The sequence below is a fragment of the Oncorhynchus nerka genome, linkage group LG15 (genome assembly GCF_034236695.1).
Source record: "Oncorhynchus nerka isolate Pitt River linkage group LG15, Oner_Uvic_2.0, whole genome shotgun sequence".
Classification (NCBI taxonomy): domain Eukaryota; kingdom Metazoa; phylum Chordata; class Actinopteri; order Salmoniformes; family Salmonidae; genus Oncorhynchus; species Oncorhynchus nerka.
In genome coordinates this window covers 48,520,172-48,546,944 of record NC_088410.1, presented here as the reverse complement: position 1 = coordinate 48,546,944, position 26,773 = coordinate 48,520,172, and the positions used below count along the sequence as shown (strand labels likewise).

General features: G+C 43.6%; 1 protein-coding gene across 4 annotated transcripts in view; it reads left to right on the top strand.

Moving 5' to 3' along the window:
* The window catches only part of LOC115142836 (alpha-1-syntrophin-like), a 67,778-nt gene that overhangs the window by 30,982 nt on the left and 10,023 nt on the right, over positions 1–26,773 (top strand). For 3 of the 4 annotated variants that reach the window (XM_065001653.1, XM_065001654.1, XM_065001655.1), the window contains 6 exons: positions 11,939–12,128; positions 13,089–13,278; positions 14,688–14,818; positions 15,745–15,941; positions 16,959–17,146; positions 21,840–22,249. In XM_065001653.1, the coding sequence (XP_064857725.1) occupies positions 11,939–12,128; positions 13,089–13,278; positions 14,688–14,818; positions 15,745–15,941; positions 16,959–17,146; positions 21,840–22,184 (1,241 nt within the window). In that variant the 3' untranslated portion in view covers positions 22,185–22,249. Of the gene's footprint in view, positions 1–11,938; positions 12,129–13,088; positions 13,279–14,687; positions 14,819–15,744; positions 15,942–16,958; positions 17,147–21,839; positions 22,250–26,773 lie in introns of those variants that run through there. The other variant, XM_029682612.2, reaches the window with a different exon arrangement.

The following is a 26,773-nucleotide window of genomic DNA, read 5'->3' as shown; positions in this document are numbered from 1 at the left end:
TCACGTGAGGAGGAGAAAGGGTGAGGATGGGTGAGAGTCAGACAGCGCGGCTCTAGCCAGACATGAACAACAACACACGCTGGAAATGAGTCCCACAGCGCCCTCGGCAGGGGGATTCTGTAACAGGGAGAGTGAGGTAAATGTAGCAATTTTTTACATTCAGCATTTCTCTGTCAAGGGAAATATAGTATTATTTCTAACAAAGATGTACATATATTTCAGGATGTTGTGTATCCCTGGAAATAATCAGAATTCATGTGAACGTAACAGTTTTGAGATCATAGCTTGTCCAAAAAGAAGTGTGCTCTTGGCACAACTTAGAGACTGAAAAAATAGACAGAAAAAAATATATCTCCAGGTCATCAGACTATTAAATAGTCACCACTAGCCAGCCTCCGCCCAGTACCCTGCCCTGAACTTAGTTACTAGCCGGCTCCCACCCAGTACTCTCACCATTAGCCAGCCTCCGTCTAGTACTCTAACCTGAACTTAGTTACTAGCCGGCTCCCACCTGGTACTCTACCCTGCACCAAACCTTTTCCACATTTTGTTACGTTACAGCAAACATCGGTATCGGCACAATGTCTAGTTTAATGCCGATGTGCAAAACCGATGTCAAAGCCGACTTGCATACCTATATAACGTAGGTACATAACGTAATGACGCCACGTAAAATGTTGCGCTACACGTGCAACGCAGCATTCCTAACCTAGCCCACAATGTCTGATGTGTGGATTGAGCAGTCATTTGAAAGAATAAGAAAATTTCAGCGAGACAACTCAAAGGCGAAATCCATTAACGCCCAAATAATGGAATTCATTGCACTTGACAATCAACCGTTCTCTGTCGTGGGTGATGTTGGCTTTCGCCGACTGGTCGAGCACCGGTACACATGTTGCCCTACCGGAGTTACACAGTAATAGTGTCACTGCTATTAGCTTCACGACACACTATGGAACGCCATTTGGGTCTTTGCGTGTCAAAAAAGATAAACTGTTAACAAATAACTGTCAAACGTCAAATAACACAGTTAGATTATAGAATGTTGTGTGTTCTGAATTTGCATGTGCAAGCCAATTGCCACCACTACTATCAGTAGCACTGTCAAATCTGTACCAATAAGTCTGCAAACAAGCAAACACCGGCCACGAACAATGTGTTTACAATACCGCATTGGTAATAAAGCATTACTTGTTTGACTGCAACTTCTGGGGTAGCTAGCTTTAGTTTGGTACCTAGCTAGCACCAATACAACCAGCCTGAAAACAATGACCAGTAGAAACTGGTCCTTATTCTTAGCAATGATTTAGGAATCCTTGTGAGGAAGTATTAGCTAGGTTGCCACTTGTTGTTCATGTATTGAAATTGAACTTCAGTTCATGAAAATACATAGCTAGCCCGTTTCTTAACCCTGTTGCCCAACGCTAACGTTATAAGCAGCCAGCTAGCTTCATCTGGCTAGTGAGGCTCGACCGGACCGGGTTATGTGTTGTGAAGCTAGCCACAATAAGGAGTAATCACAATAGTAGAATTTGCGGTTTGCCTTCAAAATAAAGTACCTCTTTGAAAGTGATGCAGAATGTTACAATTGGTGGAATCATGCCATATTTAGACTAGATAATGTTAAACAAGGTTGAAATGTGAAGCAATGAAATGGGGTATCAGTCTACTCGGTGACACCCACAGAACACAACTGTGAAGAGTTTGCGCAAATATTAGCGTTGTAGCTCTTATCACGGGACTGTGACTATGTGAAATCCCCTCCCCAGTCAACCTATTGTGCGTATTTACATTCAAATTGTACTGTACAGCTTTACCTAAGGATTGGGGATCAATGAAATGGGGTGTCAGTCTACACAATACACAATATATATTTTTCCCAACGTCCTCCTCAGAGTTATCAGACTCCAAAACATCCAGGCAGTGTAAGGACCGATGCCAGAGATGAGAAGCAGGTACGGGGAGTCAACATTTAAGAAGGAACAGACATGAAACAAGACAGGCACAATGTCAGCACACGGGCAAAACAACGACATTCGACAATCAATTTGATTTATTTATTTATTTCACCTTTATTTAACCAGGTAGGCAAGTTGAGAACAAGTTCTCATTTACAATTGCAACCTGGCCAAGATAAAGCAAAGCATTTCGACACATACAACAACACAGAGTTACACATGGAATAAAACAAACATACAGTCAATAATACAGTAGAAAAATAAGTCTATATACAATGTGAGCAAGTGAAGTGAGATAAGGGAGGTAAAGGCAAAAAAAAAGGCCGGTGGCGAAGTAAATACAATGTAGCAAGTAAAACACTGGAATGGTTGATTTGCAGTGGAAGAATGTGCAAAGTAGAGATAAATAATGGGGTGCAATGGAGCAAAATAAATAAATACAGTAGGGAAGAGGTAGTTGTTTGGGCTAAATTATAGATGGGCTATGTACAGGTGCTGTATTCTGTGAGCTGCTCTGACAGCTGGTGCTTAAAGCTAGTGAGGGAGATAAGTGTTTCCAGTTTCAGAGATTTTTGTAGTTCGTTCCAGTCATTGGCAGCAGAGAACTGGTAGGAGAGGCGGCCAAAGGAAGAATTGGTTTTGGGGGTGACCAGAGAGATATACCTGCTGGCGCGCATGCTACAGGTGGGTGCTGCTATGGTGACCAGCGAGCTGAGACAAGGGGGGACTTTACCTAGCAGGGTCTTGTAGATGACCTGGAGCCAGTGGGTTTAGTGACGAGTATGAAGCGAGGGCCAGCCAACGAGAGCGTACAGGTCGCAGTGGTGGGTAGTATATGGGGCTTTGGTGACAAAACGGATGGCACTTGATAGACTGCATCCAATTTATTGAATAGAGTATTGGAGGCTATTTTGTAAATGACATCGCCGAAGTCGAAGATTGGTAGGATGGTCAGTTTTACAAGGGTATGTTTGGCTGCACGAGTGAAGGATGCTTTTTTGGCGAAATAGTAATCCAATTCTAGATGTAACTTTGGATTGGAGATGTTTGATGTGAGTCTGTAAGGACAGTTTACAGTCTAACCAGACACCAAGGTATTTGTAGTTGTCCACATGTTCTAAGTCAGAGCCATCCAGAGTAGTGATGTTGGACAGGCGGACATGTGCAGGCAGCAATCGGTTGAAGAGCATGCATTTAGTTTTACTTGTATTTAAGAGCAATTGGACGCCACAGAAGGGGAGTTGTATGACATTGAAGCTCGCCTGGAGGGTTGTTAACACAGTGTCCAAAGAAGGGCCAGAAGTATACAGAATGGTGTCGTCTGCGTAGAGGTGGATCAGAGAATCACCAGCAGCAAGAGCGACATCATTGATGTATACAGAGAAGAGAGTCGGTCCAAAAATTGAACCCTGTGGCACCCCCATAGAGACTGCCAGAGACCCGGACAACACCCTCCGATTTGACACACTGAACTCTATCAGAGAAGTAGTTGGTGAACCAGGCGAGGCAATCATTTGAGAAACCAAGGCTGTCGAGTCTGCCGATGAGGATGTGGTGATTGACAGAGTCGAAAGCCTCGGCCAGGTCAGTGAATAGGGCTGCACAGTATTGTTTCTTATTGATGGCAGTTAAGATATCGTTTAGGACCTTGAGCGTGGCTGAGGTGCACCCATGACCAGCTCTGAAAACAGATTGCATAGCGGAGAAGGTATGGTGGGATTCGAAATGGTCGGTAATCTGTTTGTTGACTTGGCTCTCGAAGACCTTAGAAAGGCAGGGTAGGATAGATATAGGTCTGTAGCAGTTTGGGTCAAGAGTGTCCCCCCCCTTTGAAGAGGGCGATGCAGCTGCTTTCCAATCTTTGGGAATCTCAGACGACACGAAAGAGAAGTTGAACAGGCTAGTAATAGGGGTGGTAACAATTTCGGCAGATAGTTTTAGAAAGAAAGGGTCCAGATTTTCTGGCACGGCTGATTTGTAGGGGTCCAGATTTTGCAGCTCTTTCAGAACATCAGCTGACTGGATTTGGGAGAAGGAGAAATGGGGTAGGCTTGGGCGAGTTGCTGTGGGGGGTGCAGTGCCGGGGTAGGGGTAGCCAGGTGGAAAGCATGGCCAGCCGTAGAAAAATGCTTATTACAATTCTCAATTATAGTGGATTTATCGGTGGTGACAGTGTTTCCTGTCTTCAGTGCAGTGGGCAGCTGGGAGGAGGTGTTCTTATTCTCCATGAACATTTTTGAGTGTGTGTTGCAGGAAGCAATATTCTGCTTGAAAAAGCTAGCCTTGGCTTTTCTAAATGCCTGTGTATATTGGTTTCTAGCTTCCCTGAAAAGTTGCATATCACGCCATAGGATGTTTTTGTGTTGGTTAAGGGCAGTCAGGTCTGGAGAGAACCAAGGGCTATATCTGTTCCTGGTTCTACATTTCTTGAATGGGGCATTCTTATTTAAGATGGCGAGGAAGGCATTTAAAAAAAACAACAACCAGGCATCCTCTACTGACGGGATGAGATCAAAATCCTTCCAGGATACCACGGCCAGGTCGATTAGAAAGGCCTGCTCGCTGAAGTGTTTCAGGGAGCGTTTGACAGTGATGAGTGGAGGTCGTTTGACCGCTGACCCATTACGGATGCAGGCAATGAGGCAGTGATCGCTGAGATCTTGGTTGAAAACAGCAGAGGTGCATTTAGAGGGCAAGTTGGTTAGGATGATATCTATGAGGGTGCCCGTGTTTATGGCTTTGGGGTGGTACCTGGTAGGTTCATTGATCATTTGTGTGAGATTGAGGGCATCAAGCTTAGATTGTAGGATGGCTGGGGTGTTACGCATGTTCCAGTTTAGGTCGCCTAGCAGCACGAGCTCTGATAGATGGGGGGCAATCAGTTCACATATGGTGTCCAGAGCACAGCTGGGGGCAGAGGGTGGTCTATAGCAGGCGGCAACGGTGAGAGACTTGTTTTTAGAGGGGTGGATTTTTAAAAGTAGAAGTTCAAATTGTTTGGGTACAGACCTGGATAGTAGGACAAAACTCTGCAGGCTATCTTTGCAGTAGATTGCAACACCACCCCCTTGAGAGTAAAAGGAGGTTTCTGGGGGCGATAAAATAGCTTCAATGTATAATGTACAGACAAAGGTATGGTAGGATGTGAATACAGTGGAGGTAAACCTAGGTATTGAGTGATGATGAGAGAGATATTGTCTCTAGAAACATCATTGAAACCAGGTGATGTCATCACATGTGTGGGTGGTGGAACTGAATGGTTGGATAAGGTATAGTGAGCAGGGCTAGAGGCTCTACAGTGAAATAAGCCAATAAACACTAACCAGAACAGCAATGGACAAGGCATATTGACAACTTCTTGCGACTCTCAAACCCGGATCCGGGAGCGTAATCATCGCCTCAAACGAATTAGCATAACGCAGCGGACATAAATATCCCTAGAAAATTTTCCTATTCATGAAAATCACAAATGAAATATATTGAGACACAGCTTAGCCTTTTGTTAATCACACTGTCATCTCAGATTTTTAAAATATGCTAGACAAGCATTTGTGTAAATTTATCATGGCATAATGCTATGCTAGGCTCTGCTGGCAGCAGGTAACATTTTCACGAAAATAAGAAAAGCAATCAAATTAAATAATTTACCTTTGAAGAACTTCTGATTGTTTTCACTCAGGAGACTCCCAGTTAGATAGCAAATGTTCCTTTTTTTCCAAAAAGATAATTTTTGTAGGCGAAATAGTTCCCGTTTGTTCATCATGCTTGGCTGAGAAATCGACCGGAAAATGCTATCACTACAACGCTTTCAAAATATGGGGCACTTCCTGATTGGATTTTTATCTGGGTTTCGCCTGTAACATCAGTTCTGTTGCACTCACAGACAATATCTTTGCAGTTTTGGAAACGTCAGAGTGTTTGCTATCCAAAGCTGTCAATTATATGCATAGTCGAGCATCTTGTCGTGACAAAATATCCCGTTTAAAACGGAAACGTTTTTTATCCAAAAATGAAAATACTGCCCCCTAGTCACAAAAGGTTAAGGAGAGGCATGCTTAGTCGAGTGATCATAAGTGTCCAGTGAGTAGTGAGGTTGGTTGGTGTCATGGTGATTCAGACAGCTAGCCGGGTCATCGGTAGCAAGCTAGCATATGATGGAGGTCTGTTTTTAGCCACCTCGTGCGTTTCCGTCGGTAGATTAGTGGGGTTCCGTGTGGTAGAGGGGATCAATCCAATTGGCAAAATAGACATAGTTATAGTGACCCAAGAAAAATTGTCCGATAGACCTATTCAGATAGCAGCCGATAAGACAGCTAATGATTAGCGGGCCGCAGATGGGCGTTCAGGTAATGTCGCGACGGAGGGGCCAGTTGGATAACTCCCTCGGGCAGATAACGTATAATAGATAACATAATGCAGCAGTGGGGAACAGCGATGGGGAACTGACAAATATAGGGGAGGGAATAAACAGGTGACCTAGTCCAATGATATGCTGATGCGCGTGACGGGGAAAGGCAGGCGTGCGTAATGCTGGGGAGCCAGGGAGGGGGAGCGGGGGCAGGCGTGACATGCAGTATTGTTTTTCCTCTGGAATAGTGTTCAATACACATATGTTGACAATAAATAGGCCTCAATTCACAGTTCTTTCAGAGTCCCGCAATAAGAGCTACGACGCTAATGTTCTCTGGGTGTCACTGAGTAGGCTGATACCCCATGTCATTGATCCACAATTCATAGGTAAGGCTGTACAGTAAAATAAGTATGTCCCCAATGCAATTCAAAATGATAATGCATCCAAAGTGATTTCAACAGGTTTTTGTCAAATTAACAAATTATTGTCTTTTGTGGATTTTATAACATTCCAACCTCGTTTAGCATTCAATTATGGCATAATTCTACTACTTGTGTTAATTTGCATTACTGTCAATTACATTATTTTGAAGGCAAAGTCCACTATTGTGGCTAATCCTTATTGTGGCTAGCTTCACAAAGATAGGTCCGACCACCATTAATCAAATAAGAACTGTCTTATGAATTAGGTTTATTTTAGATGATGACACCTAGCTATATAGTTAGCTAGCTAACTATAGCTACTGAAACAGATTATGTCGTTTTGCTATGTTTTTGGGGAAGAACATTGTTTGCATCCATGAGCTAGCTAGCTTTATGACCAGCATTGTAGGTGCACGAGACAACTTTACCAGCTTCATAGCATACGTATCGATGAATCGTTGTGACATATGAAATAGGAGTGATAGTGTAATCTGTGTAATAACAATGTACATTTATGAACGTGTTAAATTATTATGTGACATGCAGTCATATTCAGGTCCTGATAGTGTTATTTGACATGCAAAGACCCAAACGGCGTTCCATAGTATGAGAAATTCTGGTTGAGAATGAAATGACTGAACAAATGAACAACGAAACAGCACAGCAAGTAAGTGAAAGAAATAGGTTTTGATTATGTTTTACTGGTAATGGGGACATATGTAAATGCCAACAAAATAACTTTTTGGTCAATGTGGTCAGTGTGTGTGTGTGTGTGTGTGTGTGTGTGTGTGTGTGTGTGTGTGTGTGATTTACAATGACGGACTACCCTGGCCAAGGCCGGACGACGCTGGGCCAATTGTGCACCGCCATATGGGACTCCCAATCATGTGATACAGTCAGGATTCAAACCAGGGACTGTAGTGACGCCTCTTGCGCTGAGATGCAGTGCCTTAGACCACTGCGTCCATGTGTGTGTGTGTGTGTTAACTATTTGACTGTACTAGAATGCTTAAAAGGCAGCAAAATTTTTATCGGTATTGTTTTCAGGAAAATATCGGATATCGGTATCGGCCAAAAATGTAATATCGATGCATCACTAGTTACAGCCTTATTCTAAAATGATTTTTTTTTTTATGATTCCCTAATCAATCTACACACAATACCCAATAATGACAAAGTGAAAAGAGGATTTCAGACATTTTTGCAAAGGTATTTGAAATAATAAATATCACATTTACATAAGTATTCAGACACTTTACTCGGTCCTTTGTTGAAGCACCTTTGGCAGCGATTACAGCCTCGAGTCTTCTTGGGTACAACACCACAAGCTTGGCACACCTGTATTTGGGCAATTTCTCCCATTCTTCTCTGCAGAACTCTCAGGCTCTGTCAGGTTGGAAGGGGAGCTTCACTGCAGAGCTATTTTCAGGTATCTCCAGACATGTTTCGATCGGATTGAAGTCCAGGCTCTGGCTGGGCCACTCAAGGACATTCAGAGACTTGTCCCGAAGCCACTCCTGCATTGTCTTGGCTGTGTGCTTAGGGTCGTTGTCCTGTTGGAAAGTGAACCTTCACTTCAGTTTGAGGTCTTGAGCACTCTGGAGCAGATTTTCATCAAGGATCTCTCTGTACTTTGCTCCATTCATCTTTCCCTCGATCCTTACTAGTTTCCCAGTCCTTGCCACTGAAAAACATCCCCACAGCATGATGCTGTCACCATAATGCTTCACCGTAGGGATGGTGCCAGGTTTCCTCCAGACATGACTCTTGGCATTCAGGCCAAAGAGTTCAATCTTGGTTTCAACAGACCAGAGAATCTTGTTTCTCATTGTTAGAGTCCTTTAGGTACCTTTTGTCAAACTCCAAGCGGGCTGTCATGTGCCTTTTACGGAGGAGAGGCTTCCATCTGGCCACTACCATAAAGGTCTGATTGGTGGAGTGTTGGTGGTTCCAAACTTCTTCCATTTAAAAATGTTGGAGGCCACTGTCTTCTTAGGGACCTTAAATGCTGCAGGCATTTTTCCCCAGATTTGTGCCTCGACACAATCCTGTCCTGAAGCTCTACGGACAATTCCTTCAACCTCATGGCTTGGTTTTTGCTCTGACATGCACTGTCAACTGTGTTTTCTATGGGATCGAAGGCTCACTGTAGGGAATATAGGTTCTCCCTGTCAGAACTCTACACACAGCTAAGCTACTTTACAAATGGGAAGCTAGGCTAAACTCTAGAAGGGCAATTAGAAGCATGGTAGAATCAAAGTATCCAGGAGTCATCGAGGCTTGAAACACTGGTGGGCTGTCAGGTGTGTGTGTGTTTGTGTGTGTTGGTCAGAGTTTTTGGTGTGAAAGTGTTGCCCAGGTAACCATGTTGGTATTCTGGTACAAGTATGAGAGGTGTTAGACCAGCATGTGTTATGCCACAGAGAGAGTGAGAGAGAGGGGTGGGGACTAGGAGAGAGAGAGAGAGTAGGCAAGATATACAGTATTGAGTGCATCAGTGTTTCCTGTAAGTACATGGAGTAGGCAGCCACATTTAAAAAGTAGCCAGCCAGGGAGTTTGGGGCTGGCGGATTCTTCCTATAACAATGCATTTTATAATACCATATTAGTATTATGACATTAGCTTTTATAACCTTCAATCTGCTTTATTTGATCATATTTTGGACCAGAATAAGGCTCTCTCTCTCTCTCCACTACCTATTGTTCCTGCATTGAGGATTCAATATCTTCATTGAGTGTTTTCATAATTTATCTGCAGGTAATCGGCAAAAATCAGTAGTACCCTACCAGTATGCAAATTAGGGAGCCAAATGAACCCATCACTAGACTACACTGACGAGTGTCTTCTGTGATCACTGGCAAGTCTCAACATGCGCTTTGAATCCTATGAAAATACAAAGCTCTGACGAAGGCCGTGAGGCCGGTACGTAAGCGTATAAAAGATCAGTGATACTATCAAGAGCAATGTGCGGTTTCCTTTTTCCCTAATCCTAGGAAAATACAAATAAGATCTTTGGTTTACTTGTCCCGATGCGATACCATGGACATATAACTACGTTGTATGATTTATATATATTTTTAAGTACTTTTGTATTTAACCTTTATTTAACTAGGCAAGTCAGTTAAGAACAAATTATTATTTACAATGATGACCTACCCCGGGCCAAACCCTAACCCGGACGACGCTGGGCCAATTGTGCACCGCCCTATGGGACTCCCGATCACGGCCGGTTGTGACACAGCCAGGAAATAGCAAAGGGATAAAGGAGATTTACTTTATTCAGTCAGTTTGAGACCTTTTACTTTATTCAGTCAGTTTGACACCTTTTACTTTATTCAGTCAGTTTGACACCTTTTACTTTATTCAGTCAGTTTGACACCTTTTACTTTATTCAGTCAGTTTGACACCTTTTACTTTATTCAGTCAGTTTGACACCTTTTACTTTATTCAGTCAGTTAGTTAGTTTTATAAATTAGTCAACACTTGCTGTTCAGTTGTCAATCAAAGCACAGTAAATAGCCTATTCGCCCCACCTCCGTGACTGTATAGGCCTATGAAACACTTGAAAGAAGGCGGCAGGTAGCCTAGTGGTTTGAGCGTTGGGCCAGTAACCGAAAGGTTGCTTGATGAAATCCCCGAGCAGACAAGGTAAAAATCTGTCATTCTGCCCCTGAACAAGGCAGTTGTTCCTAGGCAGTCATTGTAAATAAGAAGTTGTAAATTAAGTTGTAAATTAAGAAATAAATTAATGTGCCACAAAACAGAAATTAAGTGGATTTCAACTCATCTTTATTACTTACAGTACATTACATGGGACGTGTAAATTCACTCACAGGAGACGATGAATAAGCATCATGCTCTCCCTCCTCCGTGAAAAGAAATTAGACTGCAGCCAACCACAGCTCACAAAAATAACACATGTACCGAGAGGCGGGACATGCAGCAGACTGACAAACCAGCAATCTTTCCCTTTCATTGCTCACTTTGTGACTGACAGGCGCCTGTCCAATCAATAGATCACTAGAAGATGCATATTGTTCATTCTAGCTGGAGAAGGCTAAACTGTCTTTTCTGACAAGCAAATTGAAACTTTTAAATGAAAAGAAACCTACTTAATTTATGAAGTGGAAAAAGTAGCCGGCTTACATAGTCTGTTATCGGCTATTTAGCCGACGGACGGCGCTTATGGAAAACACTGGAGCATACTGCTGACTCGTTGGTAGGTCTCGGAGAGACTAACTGACTGACCGACTTTTGAGGTCAGAGGAAGCCCCTGTTTGTCCCCTGAGAGAGGACCACTTCACACCTCCCAAGTGAAACCTGAGTCGTACCCTTCTGGTCCCTCTCTCCCGTCCTCTGGTCTATTTATACCCCAGCCTGCACTGGCTCCCCATACCACAGCCTAGTGGGCAGCAGAACCGCCACCACTCTGGAGGAGGAGGCTGTGTGTGTGTGTTTGTGTGTTTTGTTTGAGCATGCACGTGTGTGCACGTGCATATGAGTGCGTGTGCGTGGGCTTGAATGCATGCATGTGTGTTTGTGCATATGTGCGGTTGCCGTGTGTGTGTGTGTGTGTGTGTGTGTGTGCGTGTGTGTGTGAGTGTGTGTGTGTGTGTGTGTGTGTGTGTGTGAGTGAGTGTGTGTGGCTGGTGAGTGAACGAGCAGGCTGGCTGTGGTGCGTCTGTGTGGGCATAGGCCATGTGTAAGAAGCATGTGTAAGACAGAGAGCGGGTGCATGACAGGCAAGGCGAGCAGAGGATCAGGATTTGGTCACAGCAGTGAAAGAGAATACTCGCTCATGAAATTCGCAACATTGATAGGAGCCAAGGCTATAGTTCAAACTCCAACTTCATTTGGCTAATTAACCTTCTCTTGCACACTCCATCAGCTAAACACTGAGGGGTGGTTTCCCGGACACTGATAAGGCGTAGTTCTGAACTAAAAGGAATTCTCATTGGATATTTTTAGTCTAGGAGTAGGCTCAACCTGTGTCTGGGAAACCGACCCTCAATGGTTCTTTAACTGAGCTTAGTATTGGACTAAAAATCCATTTAAATTAAAATCCTCCATTGAGTAGGCTTTTTCAGTCCAAGACTAGGCTTAATCTGTGTCTGAGAAACCCCAAAATCCAAATAATTTTTCTTACGGCTCGCAATTCATCTTATATGACACGTTCCTTAATACAAATTCTCTTTTTTCCTCTCAGTGAAATACATCAAGGAGATGTCGGCCTTTTTTAAGAACACCTCCCCCGGCGCACCCTTACCCTGGGACTCCCCCCCTGCCACATCACAGAAAGGCGCACACGCCCCTGCCGAGCTGAAGGAGGCCAGGACCATATCGCTGAAAATGTGCCAGGTGACTAGGAAACAGTGCCCCCCGGACACAGAGAACAGGTACTGCGGGTGAAAACCAGTCCCTGAAAACCGGAACATTCGGTTGTTGGGGACTTGGCACAGGCTAATGGGGAACTGAGTTCCACGATGAGAGAGAGTTAGAGAGAGAAACTGGGTACAATGGCTTGTATCTTGAATTCAGTAAGATGTTCATCAAGTCAAAAGACCCACAAGGCACTCCTTTTGGAATAGAAATGAAGGTCCGTTGAAGTTAACGAGCACCCTACTTCTTAATATTCACCTGAAGCAAAGTAGCGCTGCTCTGTTTTATCTCCTTTTTCACAGCGAGTTCTGAGCTCCGTCTGCTGTCCCCTTTGGTTTGACCTTTGGTAGCCTATGACGTGATGAAAATGATTGAAACTTTGTTTCACTAAGCTTAGTTCAAGGTATGTAGTGGAGCACTAGTGTGTGTGTGTGTGTGTGTGTCCTACTTCATCTCTCTTTATATCTCACCTTTGGTATGAAGAATTCTATCAAAAAGAAGCACACTGGTTTTGGACACTCTGGTATTCTCCACAATGAGCTTTATCGGGGCTCAAAACCAACGTTTCGATCAATGTTAACACATTGTGGAGCAGACCAGGGGACGAGTGTTTATATTTCCATGTATGGAAGACCTTGAATGACAAATACCCAACAAACTGTGTTTAGGTTAGAATCACCTCATGTCAAGTTACCATGACTACTTTGTCCAGAGGTAAAGTGGATGAGAATATTTTCCTTTGACCCTCCTCAACTTCAAGGGTCATCAAAATGTGGAATTTAGTGCATTCACAAGGGACCTGACCACAGCGAATACTGTTTTCTTGTGTTCGTCTCTCCCCTTTCTCTTTTCACCTCTTTTATTTCGCCCCGTCTCGCGCTCTCCCCTCTCTCTCCTCCCCCATTTCTCTCTCTCTTTTTGTCCCCCTCTCTTTCTTCCCCCTCTCTTTCTCCCTCTGTCCCCTCCCCTTCACACAGGTACTTTGAGGTGATCTCGTCCAGCAGAAAGAGCTCAGTGTTCCTGAGGGCCAAGGACCCCATCATGGCCCAGTCCTGGTACAACGCCATCCAGGTAGGGGTCTTGGGCCTGGTTCCCCGCATCAGGGATGAGTTGAGGGCCATGCAGGCGGACCTGGAGGTCAAACACATGGGCTGGATCACTGAACAGGTACAAAGGGTCAAAGGTCAAATATTTGTTTGTTTGGTTTTATGCATTTTAATGGCAGGCAGGCCTAGGTTCAAATAATATTTCAAGTCTTTCAAATACTTTGAGTACTTGTACACACTCTGTTCAGAGGTGCTAAATACTCTTCGCCGGGAAAAACTATTGTTGTGTCTGAGCCCTTAGCGTGCCATGTGGGCGGGCTTTGCACTTTTGAGACTTTTCTATTTGTTCTATTGCAACAGACAAGCTCAATCAAGCACAGATAAAGTATTTGAAATTATTTCAAATAGTATTTGAACCCAATGACTTAAATTATTCAACCCTAACCAAGAAAGGCCTTTCTATTGGTTGGTCAGCTAATGCACTTTTTACTGCGTGACATACATTTGTAAATGTATTTGTAATACGTACATTTGTATGGACATTTTATTATTTGTCAAAAAAAATTATGTTTCACATGTATTTGACATTTTTCCTATGTATTGTTTTCAGCATTTAGCATTTTAGCAATGTGAAAGCCAGATTAGCAATGAACAGAATGAAATAACACTGACTAACACTGTGTTCTGTTTAACTGCATTAGCGACTAGCCTAGAAGCAGTCGACTGAAGACTGTACTTTATTGAAAGCAACTTTCTGTGTTTTCTGAGAATAGGTTTAGCATTAACGTTAGCCTTGTGCTAAGGAGCTGCCAGCTAATAGGTAGTATGTGCCTTACAAAGGCAAAATAATTAACGTTGTTCAAGGAATGAAACATATAGGGCCCGTTTCCCAGACACAAATTAAGTCCTGGAATCAGAATTATTTTAATGGAGAATAGCCAGAGAGACAGCTTTTTAATTCTGGACTAGGCCAATATTGTTGAAAACCCAACAACAATGTAGTAAAAGCCCTTGATGGACGGAACATTACCGTCAAGCACCACAAAACACATGGAATTTTCCAAGAATTATATATTTCTTTCAAAGTTTTAAAGCAGCCTTGCCTACCGTGAATGCTGACAAATCAATACATTTTGGGATGAAAGGAGTGAAATTGTCAGAAACTAGACACTCGTTGTTATTTCTGCTGAATAAATGATGTTGTTAAACATTCCCCTACTTTATTATGGAATTGAAAATTATTATTTGATCTTAGCCTTTTGTCAAATAAGCATTGGAATATGCGACAGTGTCATCAAGACAAAGGGTGTCTATTTGAATCTCAAATATATAATTTGATTGGTTTAACACTTTTTTGGTTACTACATGATTTCATATGTGTAATTTCATAGTTTTGATGTCTTCACTATTATTCTACAATGTAGAAAATAAAGAAAAACCCTTGAGTAGATGATCTAAAACTTTTGACCGGTAGTGTATGTTGTGACATTTGATTCCGAAAAAGTGTGTGTGTCTGTCCTCTCCCCCAAGGCGACCCAGGGTCCAGAGAGACCGTTGCTGGCTCTGCTGACTGAGAGAGACCTGCTGCTATACCCCACCCTGCCTGACACTAAAGACAGCATCAACAGCCCAGTCAAGAGCCACCCGCTTATCACAACCAGGTAGGACACAAACACTATCTAAAACCTTAGCCCCGGGTACACACTAAACATTTCCCCCAAAACCTTTTCTTCAAGGGACATTCTCTCTTAAAGGGATGGGCAACAGAACCGGATATGGTGGCCATCTTTGATTTGCCAGTGCTTTCCAGTGCAAATAATGCAGTCAGAACTGGCAGATACAGTACATCGCATAAACAGTTGTGAAAAGACACGTAGAAAGGTTTAACCGTGCAAGATTTTGTAACTTTAAACCAGTCATGTATAAGTGTGTACGTGCCTGTCACCTATCACATGTGGCAGTGTCACACTGTGTAGGGTTGAAACCAGACAGTCAAATCTCCTTCCAGCCAAGTCAGTTAAATGACGAGCCACGGCTTAAGATCAATAGGTCAAAAAGTCATTCTCTCATCATAACTAGGAGTGACACATTCGCATGTACACACACTACCCTGTTTGCCTGTACTGTATTTAAAGCCAGTCTGTCAAGACATTCTGGCCAAACAGCAAATCATACTTAAACACGCCCCAAACTGGGCTATTGGCATACTTAATAATCTTCCATAAATGGCCCATTGAAAATGTTCACGCATGTTGTCATATTAATGTGCAAATTATTAGGAAAACCAGCAAGTTGTGTTTTGGGTTTTCTCCACCCCTCATGGTTCTCTCTCTCATTTTCCACTCTTTCTCTGTTCTCTTTTTTTCTTCTCGCTCTTTCCCTACTTATCCTCTTTCTCCCTCTCTCTCTCTCTCTCCATCCCTCCCTCCCTCCCTCCTCTTTCATGTCCTACTCTTCCTCTCCCCCCTCCCTCCACCCTTTTCTCTCTTCCACCTTCTTACCACCTTTCCCCCTCTATCCCTTCCCTATGCCCCCTTTCTCTCTCCCCCTCTCTTACCCTCCCTCTCCCCATCCCCGCCTCCTCCAGACTGGTCCACTCGGGTCCGGGGAAGAGCTCTCCCCTGCTGGATTCGGAGCTCTCCTTTGGGCTGCGCATGGGCACCAAGCAGGGTGTAGAGACCCACGTGTTCCGGGTGAACTCGGCCAAGGAGCTTTCAACCTGGACCCACATGCTGGTGGACGGCTGCCACAACGCCGCAGAGCTCATCCAGGAAGTCACCACAGGTACGGATGAAGGAGTAGCGGATGAAGTTAGCCTGCTGAGCTAAAGCCTAGGGGAGCTAATGCGAGTCTTCAGGTTTCAGACGAGGTACGGAACGAGGAGCCTCCGCCAAGTTAGCCCGACTGAGCATAAGCCTAGGCATGAGCTCGGGAAGTTAACACAAGTCTTCAGGTCGCAGACAGGGTTTCAGTACGGAACCATGCTCGTGTCATGAGAGGTCTGAGACAGGAGGACTTACGTTAGCTCCTTGAGAAAATGTTTAGGCTTTTAGCTCAGAGGGCTAACACGGTCTTCAAAAGTTAATCTGTAGGCCTACTGCAGTGCAGGTAAAAACATTGGGGATTGGAAATGATGCAGACAATTACATTGACAGAAGCCCCAATCTATCTTCAATATTAAAGCTGATCTACCCCCCATTTAAATGCTCCAACTGTAAGTGTATATGTCATCATGGATTCCTGCAAAACAACAGCAGATAGTCAAGCAAAAACCGACAGCAAGTATGTGCAGGTCTGGCTGTTTAAATAGGGTAGTACTGCCCTCTACTGGTTTTCTGGTGTGGTGCAGCATATTGTCAATAAAAAGTCACTCATTGCATTCATGGGAGGCAGCCACATCTAAGCTGGACCTACAGAATAAATGAATTGCAACTGTCTGCATTCATACTGACTATATGATCAATGTCGGGAAGTATGTCTCATAAGAGCTGTCCTTGTCAATTTGTCAGAGAACAGATCAGTCAATAAACTACTGTAGCTTTTAGTATTTTGTTTTGTAAGGAGTGAAACAGAGACGTGAGCGCATTTACAATGTTTAGCAGATGCTTTCACCTAGAACGCCTTACAATAAAAACGTTTAGGGGTGGTTTTCTGGACACAGGTTAAGCCTAGTCCTGGGCTTAATTACGCAAGATCAATGACGAATCTTCATGAAGAATGAAGAAATCTGTGTCTGGGAAACCGGCCCTTAGTGACCAACCAACCTGTGTTACCCCCCCCCCCCCCTGTGGTGCCTGTCAGCCTGCAGCTGGAACGGGAAGGAGTGCAACCTGGGAGTTCACATCAACGAGGGCTTTTCCCTGTTCACCGAGGAGATGGGCATCAGGAAGACGGTGCTCCTCCAGCAGCCCTTCGAGCGCCTGCGCATGTCCTCCGACGACGGCGTGCGCATGATCTTCCTCGACTTCGGAGGGCCCGAGGCGGAGATTGTGAGTTGGACTGATGACTGGTTGGTTGGTTGGTTATTTGTTTGGTTGGTCTGGCTGTCTTTCTGGATCTCTTTTTCTCTTTTGTTTACTCTTTCTTTCTCTCGCTTCTACTCTCTTTCTCTCTCTCTCTCTCCCTTATCCATTTTCGTTCACGCTGACATTCTACCCATAGAAAGATTACGCCTCGTGAATGATGCCCTGGACACGAGTAGAGAGGCGTTAGATCACCCCTGTTGACTTCAGAGGAAGGTCTGTTCCATGTGCAGGTGTTGGGCAAAATGATGAGAAAATAATGGTCCCTACAATATATGTGGATATGGAACAGTCCTTCTCAACAACTGGGGGATGCTTTGCATTTTGGCAACTCAACAGTAACACGGTGAGCTAAGAAGTCCATGCTGCGCAGTGCCACTTTATTTCACGTAACTTGATGGTAATAGCCTAATAATTGTGTACCAAAGCCAAATTGTGCGCAGGCGCAGCACACATCATGTAAAAAGAGAAGCATGAGAGGATGTCTACTTTCAAAGGGAGAGGGACATCTGTCTGTCTGTCTCTGTGTGTGCCAAATAGATAATAGATAATATACTAAAGTGAAATAAAAAATGTGCAGTACACATAAAAGTTCCAAAGGAATAGAGACATTTCAAATGTCATATTATGGCTATATACTGTGTTGTAACGATGTGCAAATAGTTAAAGTACAAAAGGGAAAATAAATCAATATAAATATGGGTTATATTTACAATGTTGTTTGTTCTTCACTGGTTGCCCTTTTCTTGTGGCAACATGTCACACATCTTACTGCTGTAATGGCACACTTTGATATTTCACCCAATAGATATGGATGTTTATCAAAATTGGATTTGTTTTCAAATTCTTTTAGGGTCTGTGTAATCTGAGGGAAATATGTGTCTTTAATATGGTCATACATTTGGCAGGTTAGGACGTGCAGCTCAGTTTCCACCTCATTTTGCGGGCAGTGTGCACATAGCTCGTCTTCTCTTGAGAACCAGGTCTGCCTACAGTGGTCTCTCTCAATAGCAAGGCTATGCTCACTGAGTCTGTACATAGTCAGAGCTTCCCTTAATTTTGGGTCTGCCACTGTATACTCTCTGTTTAGGGCCAAATATAATTCTAGTTAGCTCTGTTTTTTGTCAATTCTTTCCATTGTGTCATGCAATTCTTTTTGTTTTCTCATGATTTGGTTGGGTCAGCTTGTTTAGGGGACTCTTCTCCAGGTTAATCTCTCTGTAGGTGATGGCTTTGTTATGGAAGGTTTAGAAATCGCTACCTTTTAGGTGATTTTTGGACATTAACGGTTCTTTTCTGTTTTTTATTATTATTAGCAGGTATCGACTTAATTCTGATCTGCATGCATTATTTGGTGTAATACGTTGTACACAGAGGATATTTTTTTGCAGAATTCTGCATGCAGTCTCAATTTAGTGTTTTTTCCATTTTGTGAATTCTTGGTTGGTGAGTGCACCCCAGACCTCGCAACCATAAAGGGCAATGGGTTCTATAACTGATTCAAGTTTATTTTGCCAGATCCTTCTAATTTTATGTTCCTTTTGATGGCGTAGAAAGCCATTCTTGCCTTCCCTCTCAGATCGTTCACAGCTTTGTGGAAGTTACCTGTGGCCGAGGTGTGTAGATGTTTAGGCCGAGGCATGTATCGTTTTTTGTGTGCTCTAGGGCAATGGTGTCTAGATAGAATTTGTATTTGTGGTCCTGGCAACTGGACCTTTTTTGGAACATCATTATTAATATTTTTGTCTTACTGAGATTTACTATCAGGGCCCATGTCTGACAGAATCTGTGCAGAATATCTACGTGCTGCCGTAGGCCCCCCTCGTTTGGGGACAGAAGCACCAGATCAGCAGCAAACAGTAGACATTTGACTTAAGATTCTAGTAGGGTGAGGCTGGGTGCTACAGACTGTTCTAGTGCCCTCGCCAATTCGTTGATATACAGTGCATTCGAAAGTATTCAGACCCCTTTACTTTTCCCCAAAAAATGTACATTACAGCATTTTTCTAAAAATGATTAAATAGTTGTTTTCCCTCATCAATCTACACACAATAACCCATAATGACAAAACAAAAATAGTTTTTTTTAGCAAAAACTTCAAATATCACATTTACATAATATTCAGACCCTTTACTCAGTATTTTGTTGAAGCGATTACTTCCTCGAGTCTTTTTGGGATGATGCTACAATCTTGGCACCCCTGTATTTGGGGAGTTTCATCCATTCTCCTCTGCAAATCTTCTCAAGCTCTATCAAATTGGATGGGGAGCATCGCTGCACAGCTATTTTCAGGTCTCTCCAGAGATGTTCGATTGGGTTCAAGTCCGGGCTCTGGCTGGGCCACTCAAGGACATCAAGAGACTTGTCCCAAAGCCACTCTTGCACTGTCTTGGCTGTGTGCTTAGGGTTGTTGTCCTGTTGGAAGGTGAACCTTCACCCCAGTCTGAGGTCCTGAGTGCTGTGGAGCAGGTTTTCATCAAGGAACTCTCTGTGCTTTGCTCTGTTCATCTTTGCCTCGATCCTGACTAGTCTCCCACCACCATGCTCCACTGTAGGAAGGTTCTCGGTTTCCTCCAGATGTGACGCTTGGCATTCAGCACAAATAATCTTGGTTTCATCAGGCCAGAGAATCTTGTTTCTTATGGTCTGAGAGTCCTTTAGTGCCTTTTGGGAATCTCCAAGTGGTCTACCACGTGCCGTTTTACTGAGGAGTGGCTTCTGTCTGGCCACTCAACCATAAAGGCTTGATTGGTGGAGTGCTGCAGAGATTGTTGTCCTTCTGGAAGGATCCCCCATCTCCACAGAAGAACTCTGGAGTTCTGTCAGAGTGACCATCGGGTTCTTGGTCACCTCCCCGACCAAAGCCTTTCTCTCACGATTGCTCAGTTTGGCCGGGCGGCCAGCTCTAGGAATAGTCTTGGTGCTTCCAAACTTGTTCAATTTAACCTTTTCACATGTGAGTTCCATATATCTTTATTGTTCTCCCCAGTGTGTTGTTTTATTCACGTGATGTCAGAATGCGCTCACTGTTCCAAAATGTGATTGTTACACACCAGGACAGTTAATCTGCACTGCCCTCCAACCAAGGCACGCTGCCTGTATATATTTATAAGCTGTTTCATCTTGTCAATTTCAAATGATTTTCTAACAAGTTTAGTTTTCTAACAACACTTTGAATTGAGGTGTGTTCCGCCTCATTAATTCACATAAAATCAGGCCATTTCACTTTTGCGGACAATTTATTTTTGAGGCATTACTGACCCGGACAAACTTCCCCAAGCACTTCCCAATTGTTTCTGCAGACATTTGCGCATCTCCAGTCAGAACAAGACCTGCACACACGTGTTCACATTTTCCGTCTGGCGCCCACATCGAATGCGCCGTTGTTTTCATTACTACATGATCACTGGAAATGTGTGTGTTTCTATCAAAGTAAGTGCCTTATTATGTTATAATAGTTTCTGTATGTTGTGTTATGTCGTTTCTACTGTAGCTCACTGTGTGTATGGAGCATAACATTTTTGTGTTTATCCCTTATAACCGCAGACACGCGAGGTAACGTTACTCAATTTCATAACCTTTATGGTGTTCTATTCAATTGTTCTATTAGCTCTGTAAAACAATGCTAATTGCGTCAGAGAAGTACTTTCAGAAACCACACACACACAAACAAACATTATTTGCCAATATCATAACTGGAGCTGGGCATCTTTCGAGCTGGAGATTGAGGCCAGCTGTTGTATACAAGCGTACACTCCTTAACAGCTTACCTGGATGTAAACACAGCAAGAAAACACTTAGGCCAATATGTTGAACAACAACAACAAAAACTTGTTTTACTGAAGGGAAAAAACGGAATTTGCATAACCCATAATTCATATTCATGCGGTGGTTGAACAACAACTGCATGTCCACCTCCCACCTCTAAAGGCATAGTATCATGGCAGGTCACCTGTCAGGTCAGTCAGTCAGTAATTGCTGCAGATGTGCTCAATAGTGCTTGAGCATATGATACCCCCCCAAAGCACGGTGAAACACATAGAGGTGTATCACAAGCTAAACACATGTATTTTGACAACTTCCTCTACTTACTACTCCCGGTACCAGACAGGCAGACTTTGCAGTGCCTCTGTGTGTGACTACTTTGAGCAGCAGTTTGAAGGGACTTTGCAGGGAAAATGCTGTGCAGTGAGGCGTAGGGGATTGTCTGCAGCAGGACGACCCCCAGTGGATGGGCGCCAAGGGGTGTGGTGATCCTCCAGCTCTCATGAGGTTCTCTCTGTACTTTTGGTAGGTAATGACTTTACCCATGGGGGAGAGGGAGTGGGGAGGATGAGGGAAGGGAGAGGATGAGGAGGCAGTGGGCAGGTGGGTGAGATATTGTCACTATAATTGCATAATGGAACTGTATGTGATTTGTATGTGAACTGTACATCCAATTACAAAAATACCTTGTTCAGTGATCATCTCACCTGTTAGTTGGTGGTGAACTATGTGGCCGTTGAGGGCAGCAGTGTCGATCAGATGGAAAAATACCAATTGGTAGTTTTCCAGAGTGCGATTCCACAAAGCTGTTTATCATGTCCGCCTTATCCACGGCCCCCATTTTGAGGTTATAGTCAAGCACACAGTCTGGTTTGATTTCTCTCTCTCCCGTCAGGTGGTCCACCTTCCCTGTGGCCGACATGGTTGCTGTCTGGACAGTAGAGAGGACATGGACGTCTCATTTGTCATGCCACTTTACTGCCAGCTGTTGACCGTTCTCCTTGAACTCCACCTCTCCTCTCTGCATCATCCTGCATCCGAATGCTGGCATCCCCTTCCTGTTCGACCTGACTGTGCCACAGGCCCCTGTGCTGTTGGAGAGCAGATGCTAGAAGAGTGTGGGACTGCTGTACCAATTGTCAACGTACAAAGTGTGTCCCTTGCTGAGAAGAGGAGCCAGCGTGGTCATCATCACGGACCCGGACACCCCAAACCCCTCATAATGTTGGATCCTGTGTAAACTATAATTTCCTGGACAAACCCTGTCTTCACATAGCAAATAATCAATAAATCACCATCAGAAAATGTTTTGTGTGGTGTTTATTTATTTATTTACTGTTTTATTCACATGTTTTCAATTACTGATGACTAATCATGCATTCTAATTCTTGCATAGATTGTAATGGACACATTATGTGTGTAAAATACTTTTTCGAAGGTTGTACTGATTTATGATGAGCTAAGCTAATTCCAGCTATGTGTGCAGCCATGTTTGTAGACATACAACTCATTCTGGGTTTGACGTGATGACGTGAGGGAGGGTTCACTCATTTTTCGAGTGAACTTCCGGAAGTGAATGATGGGATGTAAACGATGGTAGACGACACACCCTCTTCAACATGCATACTGCAAACAGACCAAACTCATCTTGTCTCCTCTTATTATCTCTACCAATCTTTGGATTACTTTCTATTTCTAGAAAGTGTTTTACTGAATTATTCAATGGTGATCTCATCCGTGATGTGATGAATTATAAATAGTAATTATTATTAACTAATTCATATTGTGGTTTCTGTCAGCCGAGAGTCTAAACATGACCGCTTGTGTTACCTCAATCTTTCCTCAGTGAGCGCGAGGACAAATGTAGCCTACATTTTCCAGTTTGGATGATTGTGTTATGCTGTAGCTATTCAGTGAATGTCTGAACATTGCATCCAAAAACAAACGGGTCACATTCACGACATAATTTTGCAAGGACTGTGTTTGTGCAAAATGTTTCTGTGAAAAAACAGTGTGGCCAGCTCAAACGTTGACTGTTGTGTCAATCGATACTGGACATTCTGAATAAGCGTTCTAATCACAGCCTACGCTGCAGGGACCACTTTAGAATGATCACACCCATTTGTTGGTATGTGTAAAAAGGTTAAGAAGGATGGAGGCCACTGTGTTCTTGGGGACCTTCAATGCTGAAGAAAGTTTTTGGAACCTTTCCCCAGATCTCTGCCACTCACAATCCTGTCTCGGAGCTCTACAGACAATTCCTTCGACCTCATGTCTTGTTTTTTGCTCTGACATGCACTGTCAACCGTGGGACCTTATATAGACAGGTGTGTGCCTTTCCAAATCATGTCCAATCAATTGAATTTACCACAGGTGGAAATATCTGGAAACAACTTGTAGAAACATCTCAAGGATGATCAATGGAAACAGGATGCACCTGAGCTCCATTTCGAGTCTCATAGCAAAGGGTCTGACTACAAATGTAAATAAGGTATCTGTTTTTATTTTTAATACATTTGCTAAAATTCTAAAAACCTGTTTTCGCTTCGTCCTTATTGGGTATTGTGTGTAGATTGAGGGAAAAAATAATTGAATCAATTTTAGAATAAGGCTGTAACGTAACAAAATGTCGAAAAAGTGAAGGGGTCTGAATACTTTCTGAATGCACCGTATATGTTGAAGAGGGTGGGGCTCAAGATCAAATCAAGTTTAATTGGTCACATACACATGGTTAGCATATATTAATACAAGTGTAGCGAAATGCTTGTACTTCTAGTTCCGACAGTGCAGTAATATCTAACAAGTAATCTAACAATTCCCCAACAACTACCTAATACACACAAATCTAAAGGAGTGAATGAGAATATGTACATATAAGTATATGGATGAGCGATGGCATAGGCAAGGTGCAATAGATGGTATAAAATACAGTATAAAAATGTGATATGAGTATTGTAAGATATGTAAATATTATTAAAGTGGCATTGTTTAAAGTGACTAGTGATCCACTTGTTAAAATGTCCAGTGATTGGGTCTCAATGTAGGCAGCAGCCTCTCTGAGTTACTAATTGTTGTCTAGCAGTCTGATGGCCTTGAGATAGAAGCTGTTTTTCAATCTCTCGGTCCCAGCTTTGATGCACCTGTACTGAGGTCACCTTCTGGATGATATCGGCGTGAACAGGCAGTGGCTCGGTTGGTTGTTGTCCTTGATACTCTTTTTGGTCTTCCTGTGACATTGGGTGCTGTAGTTTTCATGGAGGACAGGTAGTTTTCCCCCAGGGATATGTTGTGCAGGCCGCACTAGCCTCTGGAGAGCCTTGCGGTTGAGGGCGGTGCAGTTGCCGTGCCAGGCTGTGATACAGTCCGACATGATGCTCTCGATTGTGCATCTGTAAAAGTTTGTCAGCGTTTTGGGTGACAAGCCAAATTTCTTCAGCCTCGCTGTTGCGCCTTCTTCACCACACTGTCTGTGTGGGTGGACCATTTCAGTTTGTCTGTGGTGTGTACACTCAGGAACTTAAAATGTGGGGACAACAGACTGGTTTGAGAGCGATTGAATATGTCCTTAAACACACCAGCCAGCTGGTCTGCGCATGCTCTGAGGACGCGGCTAGGGATGCTGTCTGGGCCAGCATCCTTGCGAGGGTAAACACGTTTAAATGTTTTACTCACAGTCATGGAGAAGGAGAGGGGGGGGGGCAGTATTTGTTAGCGAGCCGCGATGGTGGCACTGTATTATCCTCAAAGCGGGCAAAGAATGTGATTAGTTTGTCTGGAAGCATGACACCGGTGTCCATGACGTGGCTGTTTTTGTAGTCCGTGATTTCCCGTAGACCCTGCCACATACGTCTCTTGTCTGAGCCGTTGAATTGCGACTCTGATACATCCTGTTTGAGTTTCTGCCTATAAGACGGTACAAGCAAGATGGCGTCGTGGTCGGATTTGCGGAAGGGAGGTTGGGGGAGGGCTTTGTATGCATCACTGAAGTTAGAGTAGCAGTGGTCGAGATTATTAGCCCTGCATGTCGTGCAATCAATATGCTGATAGAATTTAGGTAGCATTGTTCTCAAATGTGCTTTGTTAAACTCGCCAGCTACAATAAATGCAGCCTCCAAATATATAGTTTCCAGTTTACATAGAGTCCAGTGAAGTTCCTTGAGCGCCGTCTTGGTGTTCGCTTAAGGGGGAATGTACACAGCTGTGACTATAACTGCCGAGAATTCTCTTGGTAGGTAAAATGGCCGACCTTTGATTGTAAGGAATTCTAGATCGGGTGAGCAGAAGGACTTGAGTTCCTGTATGTTGTTATGATTACCTCATGAGTCGTTAATCATAAAGCATACACCCCCGCCCTTCCTCTTCCCAGAGAGGTGTTCATCTCCGTCGGCACGATGCATGGAGAAGCCCGGTGGCTGAACCGATTCCAACAACAGAGAGCCATGTTTCTGTGAAACAGAGAATGTTACAATCTCTGATGCCTCTCTGGAAGGCAACCCTTGCTCGAATTTCGTCTACCTTGTTGTCAAGAGACTGGACATTGGCGAGTAGTATACTCAGGAGCGGTGAGCAATGTACACATCTACGGAGCCTGACCAGCAGGCCACTCTGTCTGCCCCTTCTGTGGCGCCGTTGTTTTGGGTCGGCTACTGGGATTAGATCCATTGTCCTCGGTGGTGGTCTGAACAGAAGATCCGCTTCGGGAAAGTTGTATTCCGGTCATAATGTTGGTAAGTTGACGTTGCCCTTATATCCAATAGTTCTTCCCAGCTGTATGTAATAAGACTTAAGATTTCCTGGGACAACAATGTAAGAAATAATACATAAAACAACTAAATACTGCATAGGTTCCTAAGAACTCGAAGCGAGGCGACCATCTCTGTCGGCGCCAGTTTTTTATGGTGGTTTTTGAGCAGTGGCTTCTTCCTTGCTGAGCGGCCTTTCAGGTTATGTCGATATAGGACTCGTTTTACTGTTGTTTTCTGAGGTCGTGCATGATTTCTTTTGATTTTCCCATGATGTCAAGCAAAGAGGCACTGAGTTTGAAGGTAGGCCTTGAAATACAACCACAGGTACACCTCCAATTGACTCAAATGACATACATAATGACATAATGACATAATTTTCTGGAATCAAGCTGTTTAAAGGCAAGGTCAACTTAGTGTATGTAAACTTCTGACCTACTGGAATTGTGATACAGTGAATTATAAGTGAAATAACCTGTCTGTAAACAATTGTTGGACAAATTATTTGTGTCATGCACAAAGTAGATGTCCTAGCCGACTTGCCAAAACTGTAGTTTGTTAACAAGAAATTTGCGGAGTGGTTGAAAAAACGAGTTTTAATGACTCCAACCTAAGTGTATGTAAACTTCTGACATCGACTGTATTTGTTTATAGCATTTGTTAATATTGTGCCGTTCCTTTGGCTTTGATGCCTCTTGATTGAGTATTGCTCTGTTCAAGTGGAATGTGATTTGGCTGTGATCTGATAGGGGTGTCAGTGGGCTGACTGCGAAAGCTCTGAGAGATTCTGGCTTGATGATCAGTGATAAAGTAGTCTGCAGGACTACTGCCAAGGGATGAGCTGTAGGTGTGACTACCATAAGAGTCCCCTCGAAGCCTACCATTGACGATGTACAGACCCAGCTTGCGGCAGAGCTGCAGGAGTTATGACCCGTTTTTGTTGGTTGTTTTGTCATAGTTGTGTCTAGAAGGGCATATTTGGTAGGGAATGCTGTCACCTCCAGGTAGGTGTTTGTCCCCCTGTGTGCTAAGAGTATCAGGTTCTTGTCCAGTTCTGGCATTTAGGTCGCCACGGACTAGTACATGT